This window comes from Ceratotherium simum, chromosome 17 (assembly GCF_057802395.1).
Source record: "Ceratotherium simum simum isolate JZ-2026a chromosome 17, ASM5780239v1, whole genome shotgun sequence".
Lineage (NCBI taxonomy): Eukaryota > Metazoa > Chordata > Mammalia > Perissodactyla > Rhinocerotidae > Ceratotherium > Ceratotherium simum.
In genome coordinates, this window is record NC_141916.1 from 5,570,160 (window position 1) to 5,597,484 (window position 27,325).

General features: G+C 38.8%; 1 protein-coding gene across 1 annotated transcript in view; it reads left to right on the forward strand.

The window, feature by feature from the left end:
* WIF1 (Wnt inhibitory factor 1) overlaps positions 1 to 27,325 on the forward strand; it is a 66,297-nt gene that overhangs the window by 18,562 nt on the left and 20,410 nt on the right. Inside the window, exon 3 of the mRNA XM_004429370.3 lies at positions 19,441 to 19,549. Coding sequence (XP_004429427.1) covers positions 19,441 to 19,549 — 109 coding nt within the window. The remainder of the gene's footprint in view (positions 1 to 19,440; positions 19,550 to 27,325) is intronic.

Sequence of the window (27,325 nt, forward strand, 5' to 3'; positions counted from 1 at the left end):
TCTCAGGAACATAAACTGGACTTCATTAGAGTTTGCAGTACTTAATTTCCTGGGTATAACTATTTCTTTTTATGAATCCTTACAGAGTTTTATTTTAAGTTCATTACTTTTTTCCATCATAAACTAGTGCACCCTCTAAAAATTTCTGGAAAATACAGAAAAAGAGAAAGAGAATGGGGGAGGGGAAGTCATGTGTAGCTAACCACCTAAGAAAATGTTCATATTTTGGTGTTTTTCCAGCCAGTGTTTTCCAGTGAAGTAATAATTTGTGTCCTTTGTTGTTTGCTTAAGGGCAATGGGGCGGTTTCCTATGTTATTACTTATTCTAGAAGCATGATTTTTTAACAGCTACACAATATTCTGTGGTTAAACATTCTCCTGTTTAGATTATGTCTTTAGATTGTTTTTCACTCTTATAAATAACGCTGTGAACTGCAACTTGATGCATAAAACTTTTTCTGTATTAGGATTACTTCCTTAGGACTGAGTTCCAAAAGCAGAATTTCTGAGTCAAAATGTCTGATCGTTGCACAGGCTCTTGGCACATACGTTATTGCTGAATGGCTTGTAATGGCTATTCCATACTTCCAATGGAATTGTGCAAGAATGTCCTTTTTAGTATTCTTTTGTGGCTTTTTTTAAACCTCCAAATGAAGCTTTGCAAATGATGCAGACGGTTGTTGATTTGTGCCTGCATTTTTGTTGAGTTCTGACAAGTTTATCTCAGTGGGAATTTCATACTGTAGGGGGCAGTGAGGGATCAGTAAGCGGCTCTCCTCCCTTTCCGTGCCGGGATGTTAAGGTCGGTCAAAGTAAAAGGCTCTGCAAACGGATGTTTATTAATTGTGAAGGTAGGACTCTTCAGATAGATAGCAATTATAAATTATGCCTCTAGTCTACAAATACAGAACTATTGGGTGATTTCCAAAGAATAAAATAGGTAATTCCTTTTTCACGTAACAAGGAAACACATTTTCTAGTAATTTAAAATGAATATGAATAAACATTTATGTGAGTTTCTCTGAATGTTTCATATATATATGTAGGTATATTTATCCAGAAATATTTTAAAATAACAGTGATTGGAACTTTTTTCCATAATACTCTTTAAAATTTTTTAAATATATTAAGTAATTTATTCTCCCAACACTGAATGGTGTTATTTCCTCAGTTTTCATAGGAATGAGGCAGAGTGGGATTAGCAAGGAAATCAACTTAAAGGCTTAGAGAGTTATTGTCAGCAGTGGCTAGAACGTAGCACTTTCTAAGAAGAAGAATGATGTATTTGCTACATTTATCAAAATAAGGGAACTCTAAGCAAATAAATATGCTTTTTTGGGTGCTCCATTAAAGGGGAAGACAAATTAATCTGCTAACCAGAGCTCCCAGAGCTGTACATGCAAATGGGAGAAAGGGAAAGAGTTAATAGAGGTGAGTCTTTAAGAGAAAGTACTCAGGCAGCCAAAGACCTGGTTTTGCTTGAACTAGCAGTCTTGATATCTGAGTAAATACTCTGCATTTCAGCCTTTGAAGTGTCTGGTAACTTCTGCTGATTTTGCTCTCTGTGGAATAAAACGGTTCAGGGGAAAGAAAACAAAAAGCCTGGTAGGTAGACACAAATTACTGTTTATAAACTGCTGGCATCTCTGCTGCAGAGCGTCTTCTGCAGCCACTTCAAAGACAGGAGCCCTCACGTGCTTCTTTGAGCAAAATCTCCCGTGGTGAGCACGTAGCAAACAGAAGGGAAATGGGCAGGTCTGACAGAGGGAAATCATTCTCAACCATCCTGTGGATTGTACTAAGTAGTCTCATCAACTGGTTATCAAAATGTATTCATGCATTTTGAAAACATCAGAAACTGATAAAGGCAAAAGGTGCATCCAAGGATGTCTGTGCACCGAATTTCCAGGTTTGCAAGTGTCTCTGAGAAGGTTGCTCATTAGGTCTGAGATCACTAAGAGCACAGAACTAATATGTTGAGACATTAAGAACTAACTCTCTACGGGCCCGGTTCTCTACCTAGTTATCTATGCAGAATGAACCAGATTCCTCCCAAATCCTTGGGACTCTGTGTTAAACCTTGGAAGAATTTGTCAAGGGCTGCCTCCACTTAGATTCATAAACTCCTAGAAAGGAAGGAATCTTATAGATTCCTTCAACCACCTTATTTTTCGGATGAGAAAACCGAGGACCAGAGATGATGACCGACTTTCTGAGGATCACAGAGGGAGTTACTGACAGAGCTGGCAAAGGAACACCTATCTTCTGACAGCCAGAGCAGAGCTTTCCACTTTGTTTCAGTCTGAAACTTTACGCTGTGAGAAAGTGCAACATCACCACATCGCACTTCCACGGTCCCATAAATGTGGAAGGAAAGAATTACCTACAGTTTTTCTCCCGGAGTGGAGTGTGACGAAGTCTGTTGATCTGTTTTTGTGTTATCCAGTCCAATACACACACACACACACATTAATGTTCCCTTTTGAGGCAGTACCTGGAAGGGCTTGTTACAGGCAACTGCTTGGTTCTGGCTGTGATACATTTCCCCCGGCACAGTGCCCAGGACATGTAGGTATTTGATAGAGGTGGTCCCCCAAATCTCAGCGAAATATCAGTGTTGGGTTTTTCTCTTTGATTTCAACATCAGCATAATGGAGATGGTTGGCAGGGAGGCAGTGTGGTATCATGGAAACCATGCTGGGCCCGTCCTGATGGATGGGCCTTGGAAATACAACTTAAACTCCCTCGCCCTCAGCTTCCCCACATGAGCTCCTAGAATTTTTCCAGCTCTAAAGTGTCACATTCCGTCATTTTACCTTAGAGGGGCTTTGTGAAGACTGACCTGTTTACAAAGCCCTCTGAGATCCCGTATTGTGGAAATTCCAACAGCATCAAAAGGAAGTACAGAAACAGATTTTTCAATGAGAGTTGAAAAGTGTTTAATAGTTAGATAGTATATATATCTTTAAAAATAGCGCTGTTTTTACACAGCTTTGAAAAGTTAGCCTGAGCCTCTGCTAATCTATTTCTAAAAGCCTGGGTACGTAGATGGGCCTTGTCTTTTATCCACTGCCTGTGGAGGAAGAAAGACATTATGTTAGCACAGTGTGTACTGACAGTTAGGTTCTGTTGTCCTCTTAATTCATTTTAGAACATTGACTCTTTCCGGGAGATGAGTTCTTTCCCCCAGAATCCACCAATCCTAGAATTACAACCCCTCTCCCTTTCCTTCCTTCTTCCATTTAATAAACATGATTTTTCCGCATAGTACTACAACTTCTATTACTTTAATTTCCTCTGATAATATCACCCAAAGTGATATGGCACAAACAAAGAAAATTGAGGGAAAACACTAATGACGGAAATACACAAGAGATAATGCCATGGTGATTCTAGAAAAAGCTGATGGGAAGAGTTCTGTGGAAATACTTATTCTCTGGGAGGGAGATAATTTAGAAATAAATGTTATGGAAGGATTTGATTTTTTTAGAACAAAGCAACTTTAAAGGGATTGGGAAGAGTGATACAGAGTAGCATGAAGAAATGATACAGTTTGGGAGTGGAAAAAGTAGACAGTGCATCAATCCAGAGCAGGAGTGGGGAGGAAATCTCGACAGGGAGGCTGCTTGTGAATCCGAGAGTTTTAAGGTCAACAGTAGATTAGCAGAGCCAGAAGGGGTCTCAGCCTCTGACAGGAAGCATGCAGGGCAGATCTTTACCTTCTGCAAGAACTCAGCCATCATCTTTGAAATCCAGAGTTTCAGCAATTTGATGGCCCACACTTCATATCCATCCAGAATCTTCCTTGCTACAGTGAAACCTCATTTCTTTGGTTGTACCTTTAAGGACTTGAGAACAGCAGCCCCGTAGCAGGAATTCATTTACATCAAAATAAAACTGGTTTTCCAGAATGATGTGTAAAAAAAGAAACCCGTCAAGAACTATTGACAACAATGAACTGGGATGGGAAGAGTAATCAATCTGAACACTTAATTTTCAAAAACACTGCTTTGTAAGACTTTTTAAATGGTTTCAATGAACTTTTGGTCTGTTTTTCTGAATCCTTCTTATTCATTCATGTCATTTAAAATAGATACGAGTATTACATCTAATGCATGGCGTGAGGAAAGAATTTTACCCACACTAAGTTTCATAATCAAGTGGACTTTTTCCATATAGTATAAAATTGCTAACTCATATTCAGCTGGTGGTAAACTAGGATTTTCCAGATCTGAATGGCCTAGTGTCAGTTGCCGCATTATACTTTAGCAATTGGCTTTTCACCTCTGCAAATGTTATTCTAGTTTTAATTGTGTCGTATTTTAATTGGTTAAGAACATTTGGCTACTTCTGTCTTCCAGAGTATTAAAACCTGCTTAATGTAAGAAAATCTACAGCTTTTGTGGATGTCTTCACATTTTGTTTATAAAAGTCACTATTAAGAATATCTAATAGATTGGTTTCCAAGACCACTCTGAATGAAACACCACCCAGTGTGTTCACCAGCAGTGATTTTGACCTGGAGGTCAGCTGTCCACTGCTTCCCGTCCTCTCTTCTGAGGAAGGGCATCAGTTTAGTCACTGTTTGCTTCTCGTGCCTCTATGTTGATGTTTAGATTGTTCTTCTGGGTATTAAGAGAGCCGTGGAGATACTGATGCTGACCAGTCTATAATTTCCAGAGCTATCTTTTTTTTTTTGCAAAAAAGAAAAAAGATGAATATAGGAGACCCACTTCTCAGTGCCTTTTAGTTTCCACACATTCACACAAATCATGATTCAGATCATATCCACCTTGCTGATTTTCGTACATCCAGTTTTCCCATTGATCTCTTTCTTTTCCTCTTTATGTAGCCTGTTATTCTCTATCACAACTGGGGACCAAAACCAGCTCACTGATATTTTCTTAAAAAACAGTCCAACTGAGGATATTAAAAGCCTGATCCTTCTCCCCTATGGTGTTACTGGTCATCTCTGATCATCTCTTTTTTGTGTGTGTGCAAGACATTTGAAATCACTTTAGTAAAATAAAGTTGGACAACTGAAATAGATTGGTAATAGTTAGTTATGGTCTCTGCCTTTAAAATTATAATCAAATAGAGGAGATTTGGGGCCAGATATCGCGTTTTGATGTAGATGAGTACAATGAACGCATTGTGAGTCAGTAATGCAAATTTTAATTTGAAAGCTAGTAACATATTTACAAGTGAAGTTCTATATAGTGGCAGTACAGTCACAAAGATTACTTTAGCAGTGCTATTTTGAACTAAGGAATCTAAAAGTATATAAATTTTCTGGAAGTTAGCTTTGGCAACTTTCACATATGTTCCAAAAGAAAAAAAAATTTCATGATCTCAGGTAACAAAACTGAATAAGATGACTCTGGGGGTGCGGGGGTAGTAATAGTTGTGAGGAGGGTCCGAGATGCAAAAATAACTTCTTTGATGGGTCCCCTCTTTATTTATTGCTTTTGGCTTTATATACTCATCTCTCTTTAAAGATCTGATGTTTAGTCCAAAAAGATGGGACTAGTCTTTATTTGGATATCTTTTATTCTGTCGTTAAGTGTTACTTCAATTCAGACTTCTTTGTCCTCTTAGATAGATCAGAAAACTCTGTTGGTTTTTTTGTTGGTTTTTTTGTTTTAACTGCTGTGGCCTTGGGTTTGGGTACTTTTCTTCCCAAATCTTCTCTTGCATGCTTACTTCTTTTTATCCCAAAGTGAAGCCAATTAAGGTATACTAAACACTCACATTTTAAATTTAGTAATAATGTAATTTAGCTTAACCAGAGAGAGAGAGAGAGATAAATATAAATCATAGATAATGTAGATGATGACATAATGGCTTCCTAGTCAGGTCCCAGTCATTTGAGAACTTCACACGAGAGCACACCTTTGCTAAATGAATATATTTTCCACTTATGTTTTTAACAATGATTTGTTGGAAAAGTCTTTTTTTTCCCTGATATATTTTTTAAAGCACACAAGCTATGTAATTAAGTAAAATGTTACTGGCTTTTATTAAATTGCTTTTCACTAATGAGTGTCTATTGGATTTGGGGGAAATATTTATCCTTTTAAGCTTTCCAAAAATCCTGCCTGTTAGTACCCACACCCTAGCTTAGGGGCCTGAAGAGTTCAAGGCTGACAGTAGCTGTGAAAAGTTTCATAGCCTTTTAAGAAAGTTCAACGGCTGTGTTTGGGAAGATATACATGTATTATGCAAGACTGCTAGCTAATGCAGAGATTGTAACATATGGAATTCATAAAGGTCCAATTACAGGACCGTCACTGTTTGCCATGGTTTTAACTTATGTAAGTTATTGATTATACTTTCATGAGATCATAATCAAAAGGTTATTCTTTGGTAATGGTGTGTTAGAAGAGCTTTATCCTGAACTTCAAAGCCGTCCTCTGAGCTCCAAGAACAAAGGCTTGGAAGTCTGAACCAGGGCCAGGATCGGTCTGTGTGAGTTAACGACGTTCCAGGCCATCCGGGAGCCGAATCGACCCATCCACGTGCATGAACTTTCTCTCATCACATCAGATCAACAATCATCAGTAAAAGATGACAGTTGATTCAGCTTTAACGTGCCTTTTTTTAATGAATCAGCTTGACTAACTGCGGTGTCTGCTCACATCTGTCCCATAACCGTTTATTTTAACTGTAAAGTACTGTCATTCACTGTGCTCTTGGAAGAGAGTGATTATCATTAACTAGGTTTACATCTAGGAGGGGGAAGTGCAAATACTAAAGAATTTACAGGAAATAATGCTTAGAAATGAGAAAAAAATAAATAATATACGGTAATTAAAAAGCAATAAAGGAGAGTTCAGATTTGTCCTAATATTCTGGCATGTTTTAAGTGGGCAGAATAGAGAGACTGTGAGGTTGGCCAACATTACAAATGGAAAATATGCTGCCCCCTCTTTGGCTCTTAAAATCCTTATATAGGGATCTAGAGATGAGAATAAAATGGAGGGAGTAAGTTGTGGGGCTCTCTGTGGAAAGAGCACCCCAGCGGAAGGCACAATTAGTGCCAAGTCCCTCAGGTGGGAGTGCACCTGGCTCATTAAGGAAGCAGCAGGGTTGCCAGTGTGGCTGGACCAGAGTAGGTGGGGAGCCATGGGTAGGAGCATCCAGCCAAGAAGTGTTACTCTCTGTGAACTGAAGCTTATTCATTCAATGCAGCTGCCAATATGAAACTGTTTTTTTCTTTTTTAAAAAGCTTTTTATTATGGAAATTTTCAAACATACACAAATATAGACAGAATAGAAAAATGAACACCCATTTAACCATCACCCAGATTCAAGAATTATTAACTCATGGCCAGTCTTGTTTCAACTATACTTCCCACCCACTTCCTCCCTCTCATAGTATTTTGAAATAATCTCAGATATCAGATCATTTTATCTACAGATGTTTTAGTATGTATCTATAAAACATAGGAACTTTAAAAAAAAAACCTCAAAACTATTAAAAATAATTTGCTAATGTAATCAAATATACAGTTCGTGTTCAGATTTCCAACTATCTCATAAATGTCATACGTTTTTAACAGTTTGTTTGAATGAGGATCCAAATAAGATCCACACGTTGTGAGTGGTTGATAGGTCTTGAGGTCTCTTTCAATCTGTAGGTTTCCCCTCCATCTCTCTCTTTTTTTATTCCTTCAAATTTGTGTTGAGGAGACTGGTTTTTTTTTTTTTTATAATTTTATTTATTTATTTTTTCCCCCAAAGCCCCAGTAGATAGCTGTATGTCATAGCTGCACATCCTTCTAGTTGCTGTATGTGGGACGCGGCCTCAGCATGGCCGGAGAAGCGGTGCGTCGGTGCACGCCTGGGATCCGAACCCGGGCTGCCAGCAGTGGAGCACGCGCACTTAACCACTATGCCACGGGGCCAGCCCAGGAGACTGGTTTTTGGCTTGTCGAGTTTCCCACAGCCTGGATTTTCCTGATAACATCTTTGTGGTGTGGTTTTACTTGTTCTTCTAGCCTCTAAATTTCCTGTAAATTAATAGTTCAGTAAGACATTTCTAATTTATTTTAAAGCTAAAGAAATAAGGCAATTGCGATTTTGCCTATATATGCTAAATTGAACTGTAAACCCACATCTGCAACAAGCAGAAAAGGAAAAGATTTTCTTAAACGATTTTCTTTTCTCCCTGTACCCACAGCACATGGCTGATGTCCTTAGCTGGTGGGAACCCCCTTGATCACGTTCCTCCAGCCCCAACACCCAGAAATCCCCAGGCTGCCCCTTTCTACCTATGGGTTCTACCATTGTCTGGAAACTTCTGCTGGTATGCCCCCCCAGTAAGGGACTCGCACATTGATCCTGTTAACAATGACTACCATTTGTTGAATGCTTACTGTCTGCCGACGTTTGCTACCTACCTTACGCACATTTTTTACTTTAATCTTGGCAACAACGCTGTGAAGTGGATGCTGGCCTCCCTTCAGTTCCCCAAGCCGCCCAAGTCCTGTCAGAGCTCATGCACCTGATCTGTCCTCTGTGGAAAATGCCACCCCCTCTTTCACCTGTTGAACTTCTGCTCATTAAGCGGATCTCAGTTCTGTCATTCTTCTCAGGCAAGCCTTTCTTGACCCCCAAGCTAACTTGAATTACATTTTCTCAAAGCACTACCTACTTCTCCTATGAGGCACTTTATCACAGGCTTAACTTTTTAATTATTTGGTTTATGAGCAACTCTCTTGCAGCCTGCAAGCTCCACAAGCACAACTACTAGGTCTGTTTTCACTCATCCTTGGCATCGTAGGCATACACAGTGCCCACTGCCTGGCACACTCAATACGTATGTGTTGATAAATAGGAGGCTAAGACTGCCCAAGGCCAGCTAATAAGCAGTGGAATTGGAATTCAAGCCAAACTGGTCTGACTGTATCCCAGATTTCACCCAAATTCACCCCAGCCTGTGGATGTTATTATTTGGACTGTTAGCTGTCTCTGTGGAGACCAGCACAGGACCAGGTTGGTCTCCTTGAGCATGGCCCCATTATCCCCCATTTCCTGCTGACTTGTGATTGGGTCCCCATGTCTACCTTTCTTTCTTAAGGCTTCACATGTATGCTTGGGCTTCTGTTTTATTTAAAGTCAGAAATTTCATGACTTGGACTGGACATGCTAAGAGGTGATTTACCTAATGTTTTTTAGGATATGACTAATTTGACTTAAAGCTTGTATTCATTTTTTGTAAACAGTTTTTGAGCCACAAAAAATATGTTAGTCATTGGGGATTCAAATAAGAATGAACAAAGTCCCTCCCATAGAGGAGAGTTTAATGGGAAAGATAAGTAAATAGATTGTTACTATCAGTACAATAGTCAAGATAAAGGAGAGGACAGGAAAGAAGCATCTGGAGGAGGAAAGTTTTACCAAAGAGGTGACATTTCACCTGAACCTAGAGAAGTAAGTCAAAGTTTTCTTTGTAGACAAGGGCAGGGAGTGGACATTCCAGCCGTAGAGTAGGGAGGTTTTACCAAAGAGGTGACATTTCACCTGAACCTAGAGAAGTAAGTCAAAGTTTTCTTTGTAGACAAGGGCAGGGAGTGGACATTCCAGCCGTAGAGTAGGGAGCCGTAGTAGGAACCCTCTCAGGGTTCATGAGAGAGCATGGCGGTTCGGTGACTCAAAGCTTGCTGTGGCTGGATCAAAGACTTGTAAGGGAAGACGTGAGAAAAGAGGCTGGTGGGCAGAGCCAGATACAAAGCTGTAGCTAAACTCTTCCTTGTGATTAGAAACCATTAAGGGTTTTAAGTAGGGGCAGTGATGTGAGCTACTTGGTATTTAGCAAGAAAAACTGGATAATAATGTAGATTGGAGGGGATAAATCTGGCGGTCATGAGTTAATAGGAAGATACATTAGGAGACAGACAGGAACGTGGGTGAGAAATGTCTGAATTTTGGTAGTAGCAATGGGAAGGAAAAGAAGGGATAGATTTGAGAAATCAGTGAAGTTTGTGGACGTGGTTAGTGAAAGAAAAGTTGGTCTAGAAAGACTTCCAAGTGTGTGTCTTGGGCGATCAGGTATGTAGTGCTTGCTATCTAAAGAAACAAGTGAACAGATTCATTGGGACGGTAATGAGTTTGGTTCAAACATGTTAAGTCCAAGGGGAGATGTCTGGTAGACAGCTGTTATATGGGATATGAGTCTAGAGCTCAGAAGAAGGGTGAACACTGGAGGTAAAAATTTGGAGGTCACTGAAATATAGGTGTAAATTGAAGTCATGGAAACAGATAAGATACCCCAAGAAGAGCACAGAAGCAAGAAGAGCAGACCAGAAGTTGTTTCCTGGAAACATCAACATTTAAGGCAGTGGTTCTTAACTTTTTTTTGAGTCATGGTCTCCTTTAAGAATGTGATGATAGCTTGGATCTACTCTCCCCAGAAAAATAGTTGTGTACATATGAACACAAAAGCTATGGATTCTCTAGGGGTGCATGGGCCCATATTCAGAACTCTTTGTAAGGTACAGCTATAGAGAGAGAAGCATGTGAAAGTCATTAGATAAAGATTGATCAGAGAAGGAGAAGGAAAATTCAAAGAGATTGTTGAGGGCCGACCCCACGGCTTAGCGGTTAAGTGCGTGTGCTCCTATACTGACGGCCCGGGTTCGGATCCCGGGCACGGAGTGACACACTGCTTGTCCAGCCATGCTGAGGCCGCGTCCCACATACAGCAACTAGAAGGATGTGCAGCTATGACATACAGCTATCTACTGGGGCTTTGGGGGGAAAAAAAGGAGGAGGATTGGCAATAGATGTTAGCTCAGAGCCGGTCTTCCTCAGCAAAATGCGGAGGATTAGCACGGATGTTAGCTCAGAGCTGATCTTCCTCACAAAAAAAATAAGAGAGAGAGAGATTGTTGCTATATATAGATCAAAAAAGAAAGAGAAGTTGATTGTAATACAAAATTTCAGAGAATACAGGAGAGATCAAGATGAAAAAGTATTCAATATGTTTAACAACTTGGAAGTCATCAGCAACCTTTTATGAAAACATTTTAATAATAATGGGAGCACAAGCCATACTGTAGTGAGCTGAGGACTAATGGGCAAGGAAACAGAGGCCGTGAGTATGGACTCCTCTGGAAGCATTGTAATGACGGGAAGGAGGAAAGATAGCCTGGTGGAGATAGGGTTGGGTTTTTAACCTTTTCATCACATTAATATCCATGAGGACAGTTGACAAAATCGAAGGAGCCAGTCTCAGAGGATATGGGAAGGAAGCAAGATTGAATGTGGATATGGCCTATTTATAGGTGGATGGAGGAAAAGTTCAGAGAATTCATATCTAGCAATCTCTGTTTTCTTTGTGAATAGGATATGGTCATCAGTTGAGTGAAGATAGCAGGAATGGGGCAGAGGACTTTGGGGAAACTATGGAATGGTTGTGTGTAGGAGAAGGAAGAGACTAGGGTGTTTAAAAGAATTGCTCAGGGGTACTAGGGGGCAGTTGAAGTTGGCCACATAGATTTAGCCAGTCCTCCGATTATGGATTTTCATCATCATTGGTCTCCAGGAAATTGCTTCAGTTCTGCCTCAGTTTCTCTTTTTCTTAAAGAGGATGAATGGTGCATGTCTGAGTAACAATTTTAAAATAGCAAATATCTAGAGGAGCTTAGAAGATTAAAAAGATTAATTGTGCTATATATTCTAGACAATGGCTTTCTCTGAAGTATAAAAAAATTTATGGTGATGACTGTTATTTGAATCATCTGCTAGTAAGACCAGTTCCCTAAATTTTGGACTTTGAAAATCTGTAACTATGAAGTTATAGACTTTTTTTTTTCTGTTTAGCTCTTAGATAGAACAACTGGTCATTGGAGGATGTCTTGTAACATAGTATTCTGATACATGAAATTGCAATTATATGAACAAAGAAGTCAAATTAAGGTGTATCTTATAACCTTTACCAAAATAGTTTAATGCATTTTTTCAAAACATAAAATTAAGGGGAATAGTCTGTTTTTTCTGGTTTTTATCAAAGAAGTAAGTTAATACTGTCCAGGTGTATTCAATAAAAAATGTATTAAAGAATTTCAGAAAACTACCTGAAGCTAAAACTAAGAAAAATATGACCTAATATTAAGTATTTTGAAAGCCATCACTGAGAATATCTCCTGACATTTCTAAGTCAGTTGAAATTCTTCAAACACTTTTTATCAATAGAATGAAATAAAAACACCACCCTTAGAGAAAACTATACATTATAAAGAACTCTGAAAGAAATGGGACATTAATTTTGCCCCTTTTGAGATAGTTATATGTGCTACCCAAATTTATTTGTACATTTTATAAATGTCATTCTGTCCTAAAAAATGTGATGTGCTGAAATACACCGCCATGTGAATTGCATGGAGATAACAAGGGGATGAGATGCTGATGGAAAAAAAATGCACTGCATGGGGTATAAGGGTAATTACTCATAATAATTCAATAATTAATATTAATAATTCAATAATTATTATTAATTTAATAGTAATTAAATTATCATTAAAGAAATAGCTCTTAGCACAGTTCTCTTTTCCCCCCGTATAAATCAGTACCCAATGATTGCTTCTGAAGCTTTAAGAAAAGAAGTATTCAAATATAAATCTTAAGATGAGAAGAAAAAAATAGGAAAAGTACTTCCTTTCCTTTTTCAGAACTGAAATCTCCCTCTCCCATCTCCTCAAAAATACCTGTACCTACACTGCTGATTTAGTATCCCTTCCACATTGTCCAATAATTATTCTGCCTTAGCAGCTAAGAGAAACTTGTAGCTGTGCCCCCAAGTTCTTCCACACTGTTTCTTTTCCATACCTCTTGTTTTGACTGTCCCTAGTCCCCAAAGTGCCAGCCACATCACTTGTAAGGAAATTTTCTTTCCTCGGTCCCTTAACTTGCCCCACCGAATATTGCCCAGTACTTTCGTTCTTCCCAGTGTCCAATTTTTAGGGTGGCATTGACCGTGACTTTGCAAATGCTTGAATTAGGGCAGGCTCACCATGAAGAGGAGGTACTTGTCCCGGAAGCCTTGGAGTAAAGAGGAACAAAGCTCCAGCAGCCCCGCTGCTGCCTACGTTGCCCTTTCCGTGGAAATTTTGGCAGTCTGGTGAAAGCAGTGTGCTGAACAGGGGCTGTATTTTCTTGAGAGCACACTTAATCTTTATACTGATACCCTTTTTTTCAGTCTTTAGAAGAACTGGAAAAAAACCTTTTCCATTCCCCAACGCTTTGCCTTTCTACTTCCTTGCTACCCCTCCCTTAAAAAATAAAAATTAAAAAAAAACCTAGCTTTTGGTTTTATCTGATACAAAAATAGCAATTTTTGTCTCTATTGCATTGCTTTCCTATCATTAGGAATCTTAAGAGAGAGTGACTAGCCAATGGTTTGTCAGATAGCCTGTCTGTTTCTGGTTTGCATGAGCAGTAGTGGTTCCAAACCCTCGGAGGAAAAAATGGAAAATGTCTTTAGATATTTCAGAGTCATGTGAAGCCAAACCATGTGATCTCCAGCCAGTTTTAGTTTACAAAACTCTCTTGGTCCCGGATGTGTTTACTTGGAGTTTCAGTTTTAATATTACCATTATATTCCAATAACTTCACTCCCTCAACCCAGCCCACTGACTGTGTGGTCTAGGCTAGTGTGTGTAAAAAGGATTACTAGATCAGAAGAACTGGGCTGATAGAGATTCTCTCTTTCAACAATGTGCATTTCAATTGAAGCCAGGAGCGGTGAAATAATAACTGCTCTGCATGAGAAGGTGCTTTTCCTTTTTGCTTTTGAAACAAGTTCTTCTTAGAGCCAGTTTCAAAAGAAGGCAGGAAAAAAGTCATTGTTGATATTGCACAGATATGTCATAGTGACACTGCAATTGCATATTGTAATTTACAGAAAGCAAAATTTATATGTCTATACAATTTTACAAAATTTATAAACTTTTAAATTTATATAAATTACATGTAATTACAATTATATGTATGTAACTTATAGAAGAGACCCAAGTGGGAAACATGAACCAGAAGAGCATTGGACAAAGTAGTGTTTCTTAACTGGATCTTGTCTACACTATCTGCTTACATTCTTTCTGGGAGCTTCATTGCCAAGGTTTTGCCCCCCAGACAAGCATAAAACAGTTACAGACTACACAGATTGGCTGCATATCAAATGTCGATGTTGGTTTGATTGCTCTCTTTTTCAAAAATGTTCTCTATTCTCTATGTACGCTGCGGTGACTGGCCACACAGCAAAGTAAAAGAATCTTTTGACCCATAAAACTATTTAGCAATTGCCAAAACAGAAATGCTACTGCTGCCTGTCAGTAGAATCAGAGGCTAGTGCCATTTCACCACAACAGTGTGTTCTGGAGTGCCTTGGGCTGATGCATCTGGATGCTTCTCAGTAGGTCATTCATCTATTCAGCAAATATTTGTTAAATACTTTGCTTGTGCACAATGCTGAGTGAATCTCCATTAAAGTCTTGGAAAAAAATAATGCCATTCTTAACCACAAAGAATCCAAAAGGTATATGAGAATACATGATATACACACATGAAAAGTTTCATAATAATACATGGCAGTATATGTTTAAGGGCCCAGCTGGTTTAAGTCCTATTGCAGGTCAGTTAGGTGAAAACACTGGAATAGACACGGCTATGGTATGTTCAGAGCAGGCCAGTTGAGCTCCAGAAGAAGATCCCTGTTGGGGAAGAGTAAGAAATAATGGAGGGCCGGCCCCGTGGCTTAGCAGTTAAGTGTGTGCGCTCCGCTGCTGGCGGCCTGGGTTCGGATCCCGGGCGTGCACCGACGCACCGCTTCTCCGGCCATGCTGAGGCCGGGTCCCACATACAGCAACTAGAAGGATGTGCAGCTATGACATACAACTATCTACTGGGGCTTTGGGGGAAAAAAATAAATAAGTCAAATTAAAAAAAAAAAAAGAAATAACGGAAATTTGAAGGCAGACTGTGGAGGACACTTAACAGGCTAAAGAGGCCTTATTCTGGAGATAAGGGGAGACAGGAAAGGATTGTGACATGGCAAAAGTGATGTCTTAATTAGATTTATCGGTTATATTATGGCAGATATTTTAAAGAGGAAGGCAAGAGGAATATTTCAGAAAACATTCTAGTAATGCCAACGGGAGAGAATGAAGGCTGGGTTAGGGTGGAAGCAGTGGGAATGAAAGGAAGGGACAGAATTGAAAGACATTATAAAAAAAGGATACGATTTTGGTGTCTGGCTTTTGGGAGATGAGGTAGAGGGAAGAAACAACAACTCTGAGGTTCGGTACCTTTGTCGTTGGACAAATGATGATACTGTTGACAGATATAAAGAAATCAGGTGAGGAAGCTGGTTTGGGAAGATAATGAATTTGGCTGCATGCACGCAAGCGTGGCCACGAGGCAGTGTGAATAGTTCACGTAGAGCATCATTGCCCAAAAGGAAGTAGTTCAGTCTGTGAAGGTGCGTGAGTTTCATGACAGAATATAAAAGGAGATGAGCTGAGGTCTGAGTCTTAGCGATTTTCTGTGATCATGAGCTGAGAGGAGGTAAGTTAATGAGGAAATGCCAGAAAATCAAGACACAGGAGGAGAATCAGCAGAATGTCACAGAATCCAAGGATAACGAGTCTTGAGTTTGAAGGATGAAATTTTGCAGAGAGGTGACAAGAAAGAATGCTGAGGGAGAATGAGAGATCTGGCAATTTTCGGTCTAGACATTCAGGCGTCAGATTATTTTAAGCATTGGGCTCGCTTGTTTGTTTTGTTTGAGACTTTAACACTGAACTATTTTCCTTTCCTGGTTATTTTAGTAGATTTCTTCTTGCTCTTCACATACAGTGTAGGAGCTATTTTATATCCCTTTAGTAATTCTCATACTTAGTGCCTGGCTAATCTGAACACACTTGTACACTATAATAATAGTAGATGGTGAGAATTAAATGAACGGTAGTGGAGTATAGAAAATGCTCAACAAAAATTATCTGTAAATTTTTAAACCTTAAGGCATCTGTATGTTTTCTATCTATAAACCACTTGACATTTTCTTTGTGACAAATATGATACCGTTATTCGTTTAGTGTTCTCCCATGAGCACGTAGGTCAGCATCGAGATACATGAAGTTAAAAGAGGTTTGAGAGTTATGGTTTTATGAAGAACCTTTGATTCTTAACTCAGAGGCTCCTGCAATTATTGTGCTTATTAGATTAAGTATATACCATAAACCCAGAACTTCAAAGGTAGAAAAGAAATACTGGTTTCTCTCCATTCCTCCCAATGGTTAATGCGATTCTCTGCTTCCTTTCTCTGTGTCTACTGAAAAAAGAGGGCCAGAGTGAAGGCCTTATGAGTCATTCCATTTTGTTGTTTAAATGATGTCTTCATCTCTAAATGATGTCTTCATCTCTTCTGGAAGGAACAACCCTAATATTTAGCCAAGTCTCTTGGAAGCATGTTAAATGGCCTCCAACACTCCTCTCTTGATAATATTTCAGTGTCTTTTATACTGCTCCATGAAAAGAAAATTTACTGCATGGCAAACCAGGCCAGCGAGATTTTTCAGCAACTTAATTTAGAAGTGAATTATTCTCCTGAATAGACCCATTCTTTGAATACAAGGCAGTCTTTTCATGTGTTTCCCAAATACGCACCTACTTACCTTTACCTGAGCTTCCACTGGTATCATTTAATGAAACAAAATATACTTTTTCCTAATGGAGGTTTCATGCTCTCCAATATGCCACCTCCCTATTACAGTTCATCCTCTGAGTTCCTTTTATCTAAGTAATAAATCTACAATTTGTGAAGCTTGTTCCCAAACATTAAAGCTAGCTCTCTTTTCTCTTTGGCATAGAATTTAGGTTTTATTTGCTCCCAAATAAGTTTTTCCATTGAAGAGGTTTGGGACTAAGCATACTTATTATATTATAAATAAAGTAAAAACAGAAAGTCCTGTCTAGAAGTTAGACTGTGACATTGTAAATCTATCACTTATTTCATCAGCCATTTTCTATGACTTTGAGGGAAATATTTTAACCCTTAAGTTAAATGAGTAATATATGTCATCTCTACCTCGTGGTAGAGATGATAATTTATTTGTAGAAATATTTCGATGGTATTGGTGGTTTGGGTAGATCTCTTTATAATAACAAAGTGAAACTTTGAAAGAAGTCGGTGTCAAGATCAGAGACAAAGGGTTGGTCAATTTCTACGTGGTTTTCAAGTTGGAATTTTTAAGAAGGCAATGAAAACAATGCATGGACAAACACCTTTTTAAAAATATATACCAAGTATGAAGGAAATTATATATTTCAGAGATTACAGCATCATTATCGTCTTCAAAAAGAAAGACAAACAAACAAAGATTTTCTCTGGCAACTGTCTTTTGCTAGTAAAATCCAATCAAGGAACTGTTGTGACCAGTACCTGCCCTGTGATACAGTCTTACAATGGCAGTAGAAAAACCATGATTTTACTGATTCTCAAAGAAATCAAAGGGTTACCTTATAACCTCTACTCTGAAATGTGTTATTGATAAGATCATATTATTGGCTGTCCAGAGAAGTCCCCTAGCAGAATCACGTTGGGCAGTCATGCCAACACGAATTATAAACACTCTGACACTGAATATAACGGATTCCGTGTTTCCCAGCCTACTTTATGGGGCCATACTCAACAGCATCAACAGAAGACCCGAAGGATCTGTGAAGTTATGTTTCTGGACTCTGAGTGAAATGCCTTCAGTTCCCTGTTCTTTGAACATTATCAAAAGTTTTTGAAGGAGACATTCAGAAGCTCCTTTAATACTGAATGTTGTTTTCCTGAAGCACAAAGAGACATGTGAGATATTCAAATCAAATTGTTACGTGAGCACTGCCACACTAAAAAGAAGTACAAGAAGAATATTTCATCTATGATCAGAGAATTAGTCATTGGTTTTCCTGCAGGGACAGAAATGGTGTTCTCTTTTTCGAAGGAATTCATTCCAAATTGACTAACCTTTCCTGATGCCACTCCTTTCGTCAGACATCTTGCAGTCCTCTGCCTTCCCTTGGACAGGGTAGGAATTGACTGACTTATGACCCTTATCCTCAAGGCCCTCCTAGTGAATGAATTTAATAAAATTAATTCACGCAACTCGGTTACCCACCTAGGGTGGGTTTTCTGGAACCGCTGCCACAACTCAAAGAAGGGGCTGCAGTGGGCGTTTGGTTAATGAAGGTGCTCCTTTTGGCCTACCAGGAAGTGTTTTTCAACTCACAGCCAGTGTAGACAATGTCCCCATAGCCACTGAGATGACCCCTTTGCCTTATCATCCCCATATGAAGTCCTTAATGCCTAATATATTGATACTGTGACAACGCAGCAAGTTGTATGAATGTCTACCATGTATCTCTTCATAGCTTCCATGTTGGAAAATAAATTTCACATTGCATAGAAGAAAGGCCATATTCTTTTTTAAACCTCTTTCTAACCCCTGTTTATGTAATGAATTTAGATAATTAACCCATCAAAATTCTGGATATCTCTACAGATAACTGCAGAACCACTCAACTTGCCTGACTCTCATTTCGGCATCTGCACTATTGATTGTTCTTTATTCCTAAGCAACAACACGTTGTTTCCTTCACAAACTCTTTCAATACCCCAGTTGAGGATCAGTTAAACATCAAAGCCCCACAGTGAGATTACCCAGCACCACTTTCAGTATTTCATTGCTGTTCAAGTAGCAGAGATCGTTTTTTCAACTAGATTTGGTGGGAAAATGAAAATATTTACCATGTAAAGTTTTATGGCTTATTGTCAAATTGTGCTGGTGGTTTTGCATTTTTAGGCTTTTCTCCCTATAATTAAATTGCGACCTTAAATATAAACCTTTTAAAGGGAATGAGACTGAAAAATAAATGTTAACAGCAAGATCATTAAATTTTGGACTTTAATATCTTCTTTTGCCAGTAGGTTGCTGCTTTAATTATCTCTTGTTTATTAGAGCTTTCCAAATTCTGATCAAAAGACTCATTTCAGATTTGAAAAGAATTAAAGAATGACCCAGGAGGCTGAGATGGACTTTCTAAGGGCTTGTTGATAATTGTTTTGATATCACTTGTTTCCTTAAGAGCATTTTTCTCAATCCTTTTAAGAGACAGCGACAAAATAATATGGTTTAAGCTAAAAGGCTACCTTGTAGATATTTTGGATGCTTGTTATTAAAATTTTTAAAGGATCACTTCCCTCCAAACAGAGTCTAATTCTACAGTTCTAAAATGCAGAAGGGTAAGTTATGCCTACACAATATTTTAGACAACGCGTGCTCCAGAGTTCCTGCAGTGAAAATGTCACTCCCATCAGAGGGATGATGAGTTGGGAAGTGCCTTCTCACTCTCTGTGGTTCCCATGGTGCTGACTGTCAATGCCTTTTGTTGTAGGCAGAATACTTCTATGAATTCCTGTCCTTGCGCTCCCTGGATAAAGGCATCATGGCGGACCCAACCGTCAACGTCCCTCTGCTGGGAACAGTGCCTCACAAGGCATCAGGTGGGTGGTCTTCACCTCAGAGAAAGGTTTACACTTAAAATGTAATGGTGATGGAAATAATATTTAAGATCCAGACGTGACCCATCAGAGGGATTGTGGAATGTTTTCCTGAAGAGATCTGTTGATTTTAGGGCAGCTCAGTTATTATATTCCTATATCTTTGGAGCAAAAGATTAGGATGGGAGTGAAGAAATGGCAGTTTTATAATTTCCTAAAAACTCTAGATAGCTCCAGTTCATAAATGATTTCAGATTTAAAAAAAAGAAAGAGGGGCCGGCCCAGTGGCATAGTGGTTAAGTCCGCACACTCTGCTTTGGCGGCGTGGGGTTTGTGGGTTCAGATCCCAGGCATGGACCTACACACCACTTGTCAAGCCATGCTGTGGCGGCATCCCATATACAAAATAGAGGAAGATGGGCACAGATGTTAGCTCACGCTAATCTTCCTCAGCAAAAAGAGGAAGATTGCAATAGATGTTAGCTCAGGGCCAATCTTCCTTACCAAAAAATATTAAATTAAATTAAATAAAAAAGAAAGAAAGAAAATCACCAGGTGAGATATATTCAGCCAATAAATGTGGATTAATGTAGTGCACACATGTGACAAAGATGCAAAGTAAGTGATTGGGGGCAAATGGGATAAGTCAAGAAAAACCTCCCCCAAATGAGCATTGTATTAAATAAGAATTTGAAGAAGAGAAGAGACATGGAAAAGTGGGAGAAAGGAGTTCAGACTTTCAGTTCTAATCATCCTTGTTTGCTAAGAAAATAATACCGGGGGCCGGCCTGGTGGTGTAAGCGGTTGGGTGCACGCGCTCCACTGCAGCAGCCCGGGGTTCACCGGTTCGGATCCCGGGCACACACCAACGCCCCGCTTGGCAAGCCATGCTGTGGCGGCGTCCCATATAAAGTGGAGGAAGATGGGCATGGATGTTAGCTCAGGGCCAGTCTTCCTCAGCAAAAAAAAAAAAGAGGAGGATTGGCAGATGTTAGCTCAGGGCTGATCTTCCTCACACACACACACAAAAATGAAAATAATAATACTGTATGTGATATTTGTTTAGAACTTTTCATCTTACAAAGTACTCATTCATGCATTATCTAATTTGATTCTGGGAGGGAGTCAAGACCAGCATTACAGCTCCATTTTACAAATTAGAAAATTAAGACATATGAAGTTTGACTTTCCCTAAGTCATATATTACTCATAAGCAGTAGAGCTGAGACTAGAACCCAGGTTTTATGACTTTTAGAAAAGTCCAGTGATCACTTATGTTAACATGTTCAAATATTTCCTTCTAATCTATGAATATGTATTTTGACATAATTGTGGTGATATTATATGTTTGGTTTTGCATCATGATATTTTTGCTCTTAACATTTTAACATGAACATTTTCCCGTGTCATTATGGATTTTTCCAGAAGTTGTTTTTAATGCCCTTATAATATTCCATTTTATGAACATACCATAATTTATTTACTCATTCACTTATTGTGTGTTACTTAGATTGTTTTCAGGGTTTGCATACAAGAAGTATCACAATAAGCCTCCTTTTTAAAGTGATAGATTGTCACTGGGCAGGAGCCCTGTTTGTCTTGCTCACCATGACTGCCAACGCAGGGCCCAGAACAGAGCAGGCATTGGGAAAACACTTGTTGGATTAATGTGTGTACCAAAATCGTGGAACTTATCTCATTATTTTTGTTAAAATATATTCTTAGAAGTAGAATTACTGTGTCAAAGGAAATGAACTATAAACTTTTAAAAAGGCTCTTAGAACAAATTGCCAAAATGCCAAATTACTCTCCACAAAGGCTGTACCCTGGCTAGCAGTGTGGGGAGCGCCCAGCTTACTGGAACCTCATCAACAGAGGTTATTAATCATGTTAACTGCTTTGCTGCCTTAAAAAGTGAAAAGTGCTTTCTCAGTGTTCTTTTAATTTGCTTTTTTTATTCCTATTGAGATAGGACATATTTTCTTGTATCAGACAACGTAAAATGTATACCATGCTCATTTTTATATTGAAATAATAGTGTTCTTTTATTGATTTTCAAAGCTCACTATATATTAAATATTTACCTTTTATAGCAATTTTTAATTTATTATTTATTTATTTTCTTTGAGGGGGGTATGCAGAGGCTTTAAAATTCTATGTGGTCAAAACTATCTTTTCCTTTGTGATTTTTTCCCACTATTTTATGCTTGGAAATTAATTCTTATACTGGAGAACCATTAAGTGATAACTTACACATGCTTCTAGTATTTTATAAGAACTTATTTTGGCAATAGTATGAGGTAGGGCTCTAACCTGAATTATTTTTCTTTTTTTTCTTTTTTTTAATTTTTTGTTTATTGCCGTAACATTGGTTTATAACATTGTAAAAATTTCAGGTGTACATCATTGTACTTCTATTTCTGCATAGATTACATCACGTTCACCACCAAAATACTAATTACAACCCATCACCACGCACATGTACCGAATTATCCCTTTCACCCTCCTCCCTCCCCCCTTCCCCTCTGGTAACCACCAATCCAATCTCGGTCCCTATGTGTTTGTTTATTGTTGTTATTGTCTACTACTTAATGAAGGAAATCATACGGTATTTGACCTTCTCCCTCTGACTTATTTCACTTTGCATTATACCCTCAATTTCCATCCATGTTGTCACAAATGGCTGGATTTCATCGTTTCTTATGGCTGAGTAGTATTCCATTGTGTATATATACCACATCTTCTTTATCCCTTCATCCTTTGATGGGCACTTAGGTTGCTTCCAAGTCTTGGCTATTGTGAATAAGGCTGCAATGAACACAGGGGTGCATGTACCTTTACAAATTGGTGTTTTCAAGTTCTTTGGATAAATACCCAACAGTGGAATAGCTGGATCATGTGGTAGTTCTATCCTTGATTTTTTGAGGAATCTCCATACTGTTTTCCACAGTGGCTGCACCAGTTTGCACTCCCACCAGCAGTGTATGAGAGTTCCCTTCTCTCCACATCCTCTCCAACACATGTTGTTTCCTGTCTTGTTAATTATAGCCATTCTGACGGGGTGAGGTGATATCTCATTGTAGTTTTGATTTGCATTTCCCTGATAGTTAGTGATTTTGAACATCTTTTCATGTGTCTGTTGGCCATCTGTATATCTTCTTTGGAGAAATGTCTGTTCAGGTCTTTTGCCCATTTTTTAATTGGTTTGGTAGTTTTTTTGTTGTTGAGACGCATGAGTTCTTTATATATTTTGGAGATTAAGCCCTTATCAGAAGTATGGTTTGCAAATATCTTCTCCCGATTGTTACGTTGTCTTTTCGTTTTGTTGATGGTTTCCTTTGTTGTGCAGAAGCTTTTTAGTTTGATGTAGTCCCATTTGTTTATTTTTTCTATTGTTTCTCTTGCCCGGTCAGACGTGGTGTTTGAAAAGATGTTGCTAAGACCAATGTCGAAGAGCGTACTGCTTATGTTTTCTTCTAGAAGTTTCACAGTTTCAGGTCTTACATTCAAGTCTTTAATCCATTTGGAGTTAATTTTTGTGTATGGTGTAAGGTAAGGGTCTACTTTCATTTTTTTGCATATGGCTATCCAGTTTTCCCAGCACCATTTGTTGAAGAGACTTTCTTTTCGCCATTGTATGTTCTTGGCTCCTTTGTCAAAGATTAGCTGTCCATAGATGTGTGGGTTTATTTCTGGGCTTTCGATTCTATTCCATTGATCTGTGTGTCTGTTTTTGTGCCAGTACCATGCTGTTTTGGTTACTATAGCTTTGTAGTATATTTTGAAATCAGGGAGTGTGATACCTCCAGCTTTGTTCTTTTTTCTCAGAATTCCTTTAGCTATTCGGGGTCTTTTGTTGTTCTGAATTATTTTTCTGAGTCATCAACTTTTCCAGTGTGAGAGGCTGAATTGATTCAGACTTCCTCTTTATTTCACATGAAGTCCTTCTTCACCCAGGGTTTGTTTTAGGGCTTGCTGTTTGTTCTAATGCTGTAATATTTGTATTTTATAATATTTTAAAATAACTTATAGCATAACCCTGTTTCTCTTTAAAAAAAAATTAGCCTTATTCTTCTAGAGGAATATTAGAATAATTTTATCAGATGTCAACTGAAAATCTCATGAGGAGCTAATTTGAATCTTTGAAAGAACCAGGAAATCAGGCACCCTTACAAAGTCCATTTTCAGGTTGTGGTTATCTGCTGCTTCCAATGGGTCTGCATTGCCACATCCCAGCACTGTTAGAGTTGGGGACTAACTAAGCACAGAGTTTTTCTAATTTCCTGGCATAAAGGCCAATGTGAGTGTAGACAGGAAGAGTGTGAATTTGAGCTTCTCTTAGGTCATCTCAGTGCTGCAGGTCTGACTAGCAGAAGATTTGCTTCCAATCCAGATGGGTTTAGGGGTCCTAGGAAGCCCCTATGAAGGAATGAGGCCTTGAGTTCTGGAGATTCATTCTCCTGGGATCTATAGCCCCAAGGATAAGGATATCCCACTCCAGAGACATGGATATCCCAGTTCTACTCGGATGGCATTGCTGGGGCTTCACTGTATCATGGAGACAAGAAAGACGCTCTGACCACCAAGTTGTTTGAATATAGCCATTACTCAGTCTCATGCCTTGTCACATGGCGTTCCTTTATAGTCAAAGATGATTTTCTATAAAATTTGTCTTGATCATATTTTTTGTTCTCTTTTTTTTTCAGAAGCGATCAGGAATAAAACAAATACATAACATGTCTCTCAATTTCCATTTTATATTTTTGAATTTTTTCCTTTGTCTTTTTCTGATTATTAAAGGAATACGAGCTCATGGTAACCCATTAAAAATGCATGAATTAAAGTAATTACACAGTAACAGTTGCTCAACTTCCAATAAATCTTGAATCTTTGGATTTCTAATTTAATGCTTGTATCCTAAGCTTTATTCACTTTTTGTGTCTAGTAAAAAAAGCTTACTGAAATTCTACTTCTTAGGATATTGAAACAATAAGATTTTGAACATATGATATGAGAATATTTTAATAGATCATATTTAGATAAAATACCATTTTCTAGTAATTTGGAATCTTTATAAATAATAAAATTTAGAGGGAAAAATGGATGATGCTTTGGGCAAGGTGAGATTAAAAAGAACCCGCCTTCTCTGGGACGAGGTGACTTATGCGCGCGCGCACACACATTCTGCATATATAGAGCCCCACCCCCACACACATAGGTTTTTGGAGGCAGATGTAGTGGGTGTTGGCAGAAATGCAGGTGCACAAAGTTTATGGGAATTGTCGCCCATTGCAGGGCGGTTATTCATTAGCCTCATTAGTTCAGTCGCCACAGTAGGAGCAGTGAGGGTACCTTGAATTATTAAAAAGTAACCAAATCAGTGTGTCTTTGCTCCTAAGCATTCAGGTAGCGTTCATTATTCCACTGGGCTATTTTATACCCCCAAGCTGCTAAGCTGTTCTTTTATCCCACAGACTCTTATATGCCCGAACATTGCACGAAAAAAGAAAACTCTTGATGTTTAACAGTTATGAAGTGCCTGCCTTCTGGCATTTGAGGAGAACAGAAACAGGAACTGCAAACTGCAGGTGGTTCAGTAAAATCACTGACAACAAAAAACAGTTTCCACGCAGCCGAAGCCTTGCCTCGCTGAACAGTCTGTCTCTGTCTTACCACGAAGGCGGCAGAGCAGTGGTGTTTCTGCACCAGGCCTTTCGGGACTCCAGTGTCTAGAAATGTCTCGGTCAGTGCCAGTGGCGGAAGGACCCTCTTCTTCTTGGGGACCCCAGTCCTTAGCAGAACGTGAAGCCCAGGGTGGTGCTCGTAGCATACGCTGAGAGGATGAATGGCTGTCAGCTCAGCTGGGAGCACTGAGGACGATTCGTGTTGGATGACTTATAATTGTGTAGCGGTTTACAATCACGTGATGTTGAGGGTGAGCGCTCGCCCGCCTTTCTCATCTCTGCCCCTGTTGTAAGGGGGGTGGCTCGCGTGACCAGGGGCTGAAGCTGCGTGAGCACCATGCCCCTCTCAGAGTGGAAGAGGTATTTAGTCAGAGTCAGTTTGTTGTTTGCTTCTATATGAGTTAGCTTACGTGCAATCAGTTGCACTTCAGTGTGTACTTGAATGCCGTGTGAGCTGTGTTCAGTCTGCTTTCGTTTTTCTGAGTTGTTTTAATTTACCTCGGTTTAGATTATACCATCTAGACTGCACTGGAATCCACAACATCTGGCCCAATTTCATCTAGCTTTTGGTAAAAGTGGCTCTCTACTCATATGCTTATTGTTGCAAAAGCACAATGTAACTTGCACATTCCTATTCTTCCTTGGAAGTAGAGAGTCTGTGCTTTTTCCGCCTTCCATGTCTTTTTCTTTGTGCATGTGTTTTTCTGAGAGCATATTGTTGACGGTTTATTGTCTGTATCTCCCACTGTCTGTGGTGAATTTCCATCTCTTTCTGTGTATGTGTGCGAATGTGCACGTGTATATGTGCAAGTGTGTGCCTGGGTGTGTGAAGGTCTATGAGTGTGTCTCCCCTAAGGTATACTTTGTGTCTATCAATGCCTAGTTTGTGACACACAATATACGAGGTGCTGAGATTACAAAAACAAATAAGATATGGTCCTTGCCTTTGAAAATCTCATCCTTAGCAAAGGATGCAGAATCCTAATTAAATCATTATATTATAATGCAATCATATATAGAGAGGTGTTTGTGAGATATATAAGTGAAATGATTTATGCGGGGGGTGTTAGGGAAGGCTACAGAGAGCAAGTGCTCTTTAATTTTGGTCTTGAAAGGTGAGTGGGAGAACACTGGGCAGAAAAGAGGAGGAAGAACATTCCAAGAGCAGGATGGGTGTGCCGAGTCAGGGCACTGTGGACATGCACATGTTTGGGAACTGAAAGAAATCTCGTTTGGGGGGAGCACAGGTTTCATGAAAGTCAGTTACTGAAGATGAGCCTAACTCAAGTCAGGTTGTTCTTAAAAGCAAAATTCTTTGAAAAAATTTAAAAGGTGTTGGATTATAATTCTTATTATGTGAATGGTCTTACAGATGAAATTTATAAGCAGAAAGGAGGACAAGTAGAGTTTGCACAAAAGGAAATAAAATTTCCATCTCATGTTTTAAAATTGAAAAATAAAGTGTAATTAGTTTAATTTACACATCTTTCATTAATTTTTGCTTTTATTTTAAAAGCTAATTCATTGAAACTCATAAACTAGGTAACTCCTAACTTCTAAACGTGATTTCCTAGTTCCTTTCAAATCATCCTGTATTAGGGTTCAGACCATAATGATGTTTACATCCTTCCTAGTTCAAAAGAGGTGATATGTGGGTAAAACTTTCCCACCTGTGCTAAGGGAGTTTTTGATGCGTTCATTTTGAACTTGAAGTTGAATTTGTCAGATTGGAATTATAAATATATAAGTAAAGTAAGCATGATTTTAAACCTAGAGTGTGTTAGGTCTTTAAAAGATGAAGAAGGAAAATATTTCATATTAATATTAATGTTAATTGAATGTAATTTTAGATTAGTAAAATAATTCTTAGGGATAGCTTTCCTATTTTCTATTACTAAGAAGATGAAGATGCGACATCTTTAGTTATCTCCAAGATTGCCTGCAATTTTTCTGTTAAAAATTATAAAAGACTTTTTCTTTTTTGTGTGTGTGTGTGTGTGAGGAAGATCAGCCCTGAGCTAACATCCATGCTAATCCTCCTCTTTTTGCTGAGGAAGACCGGCTCTGAGCTAACATTTATTGCCAATCCTCCTCC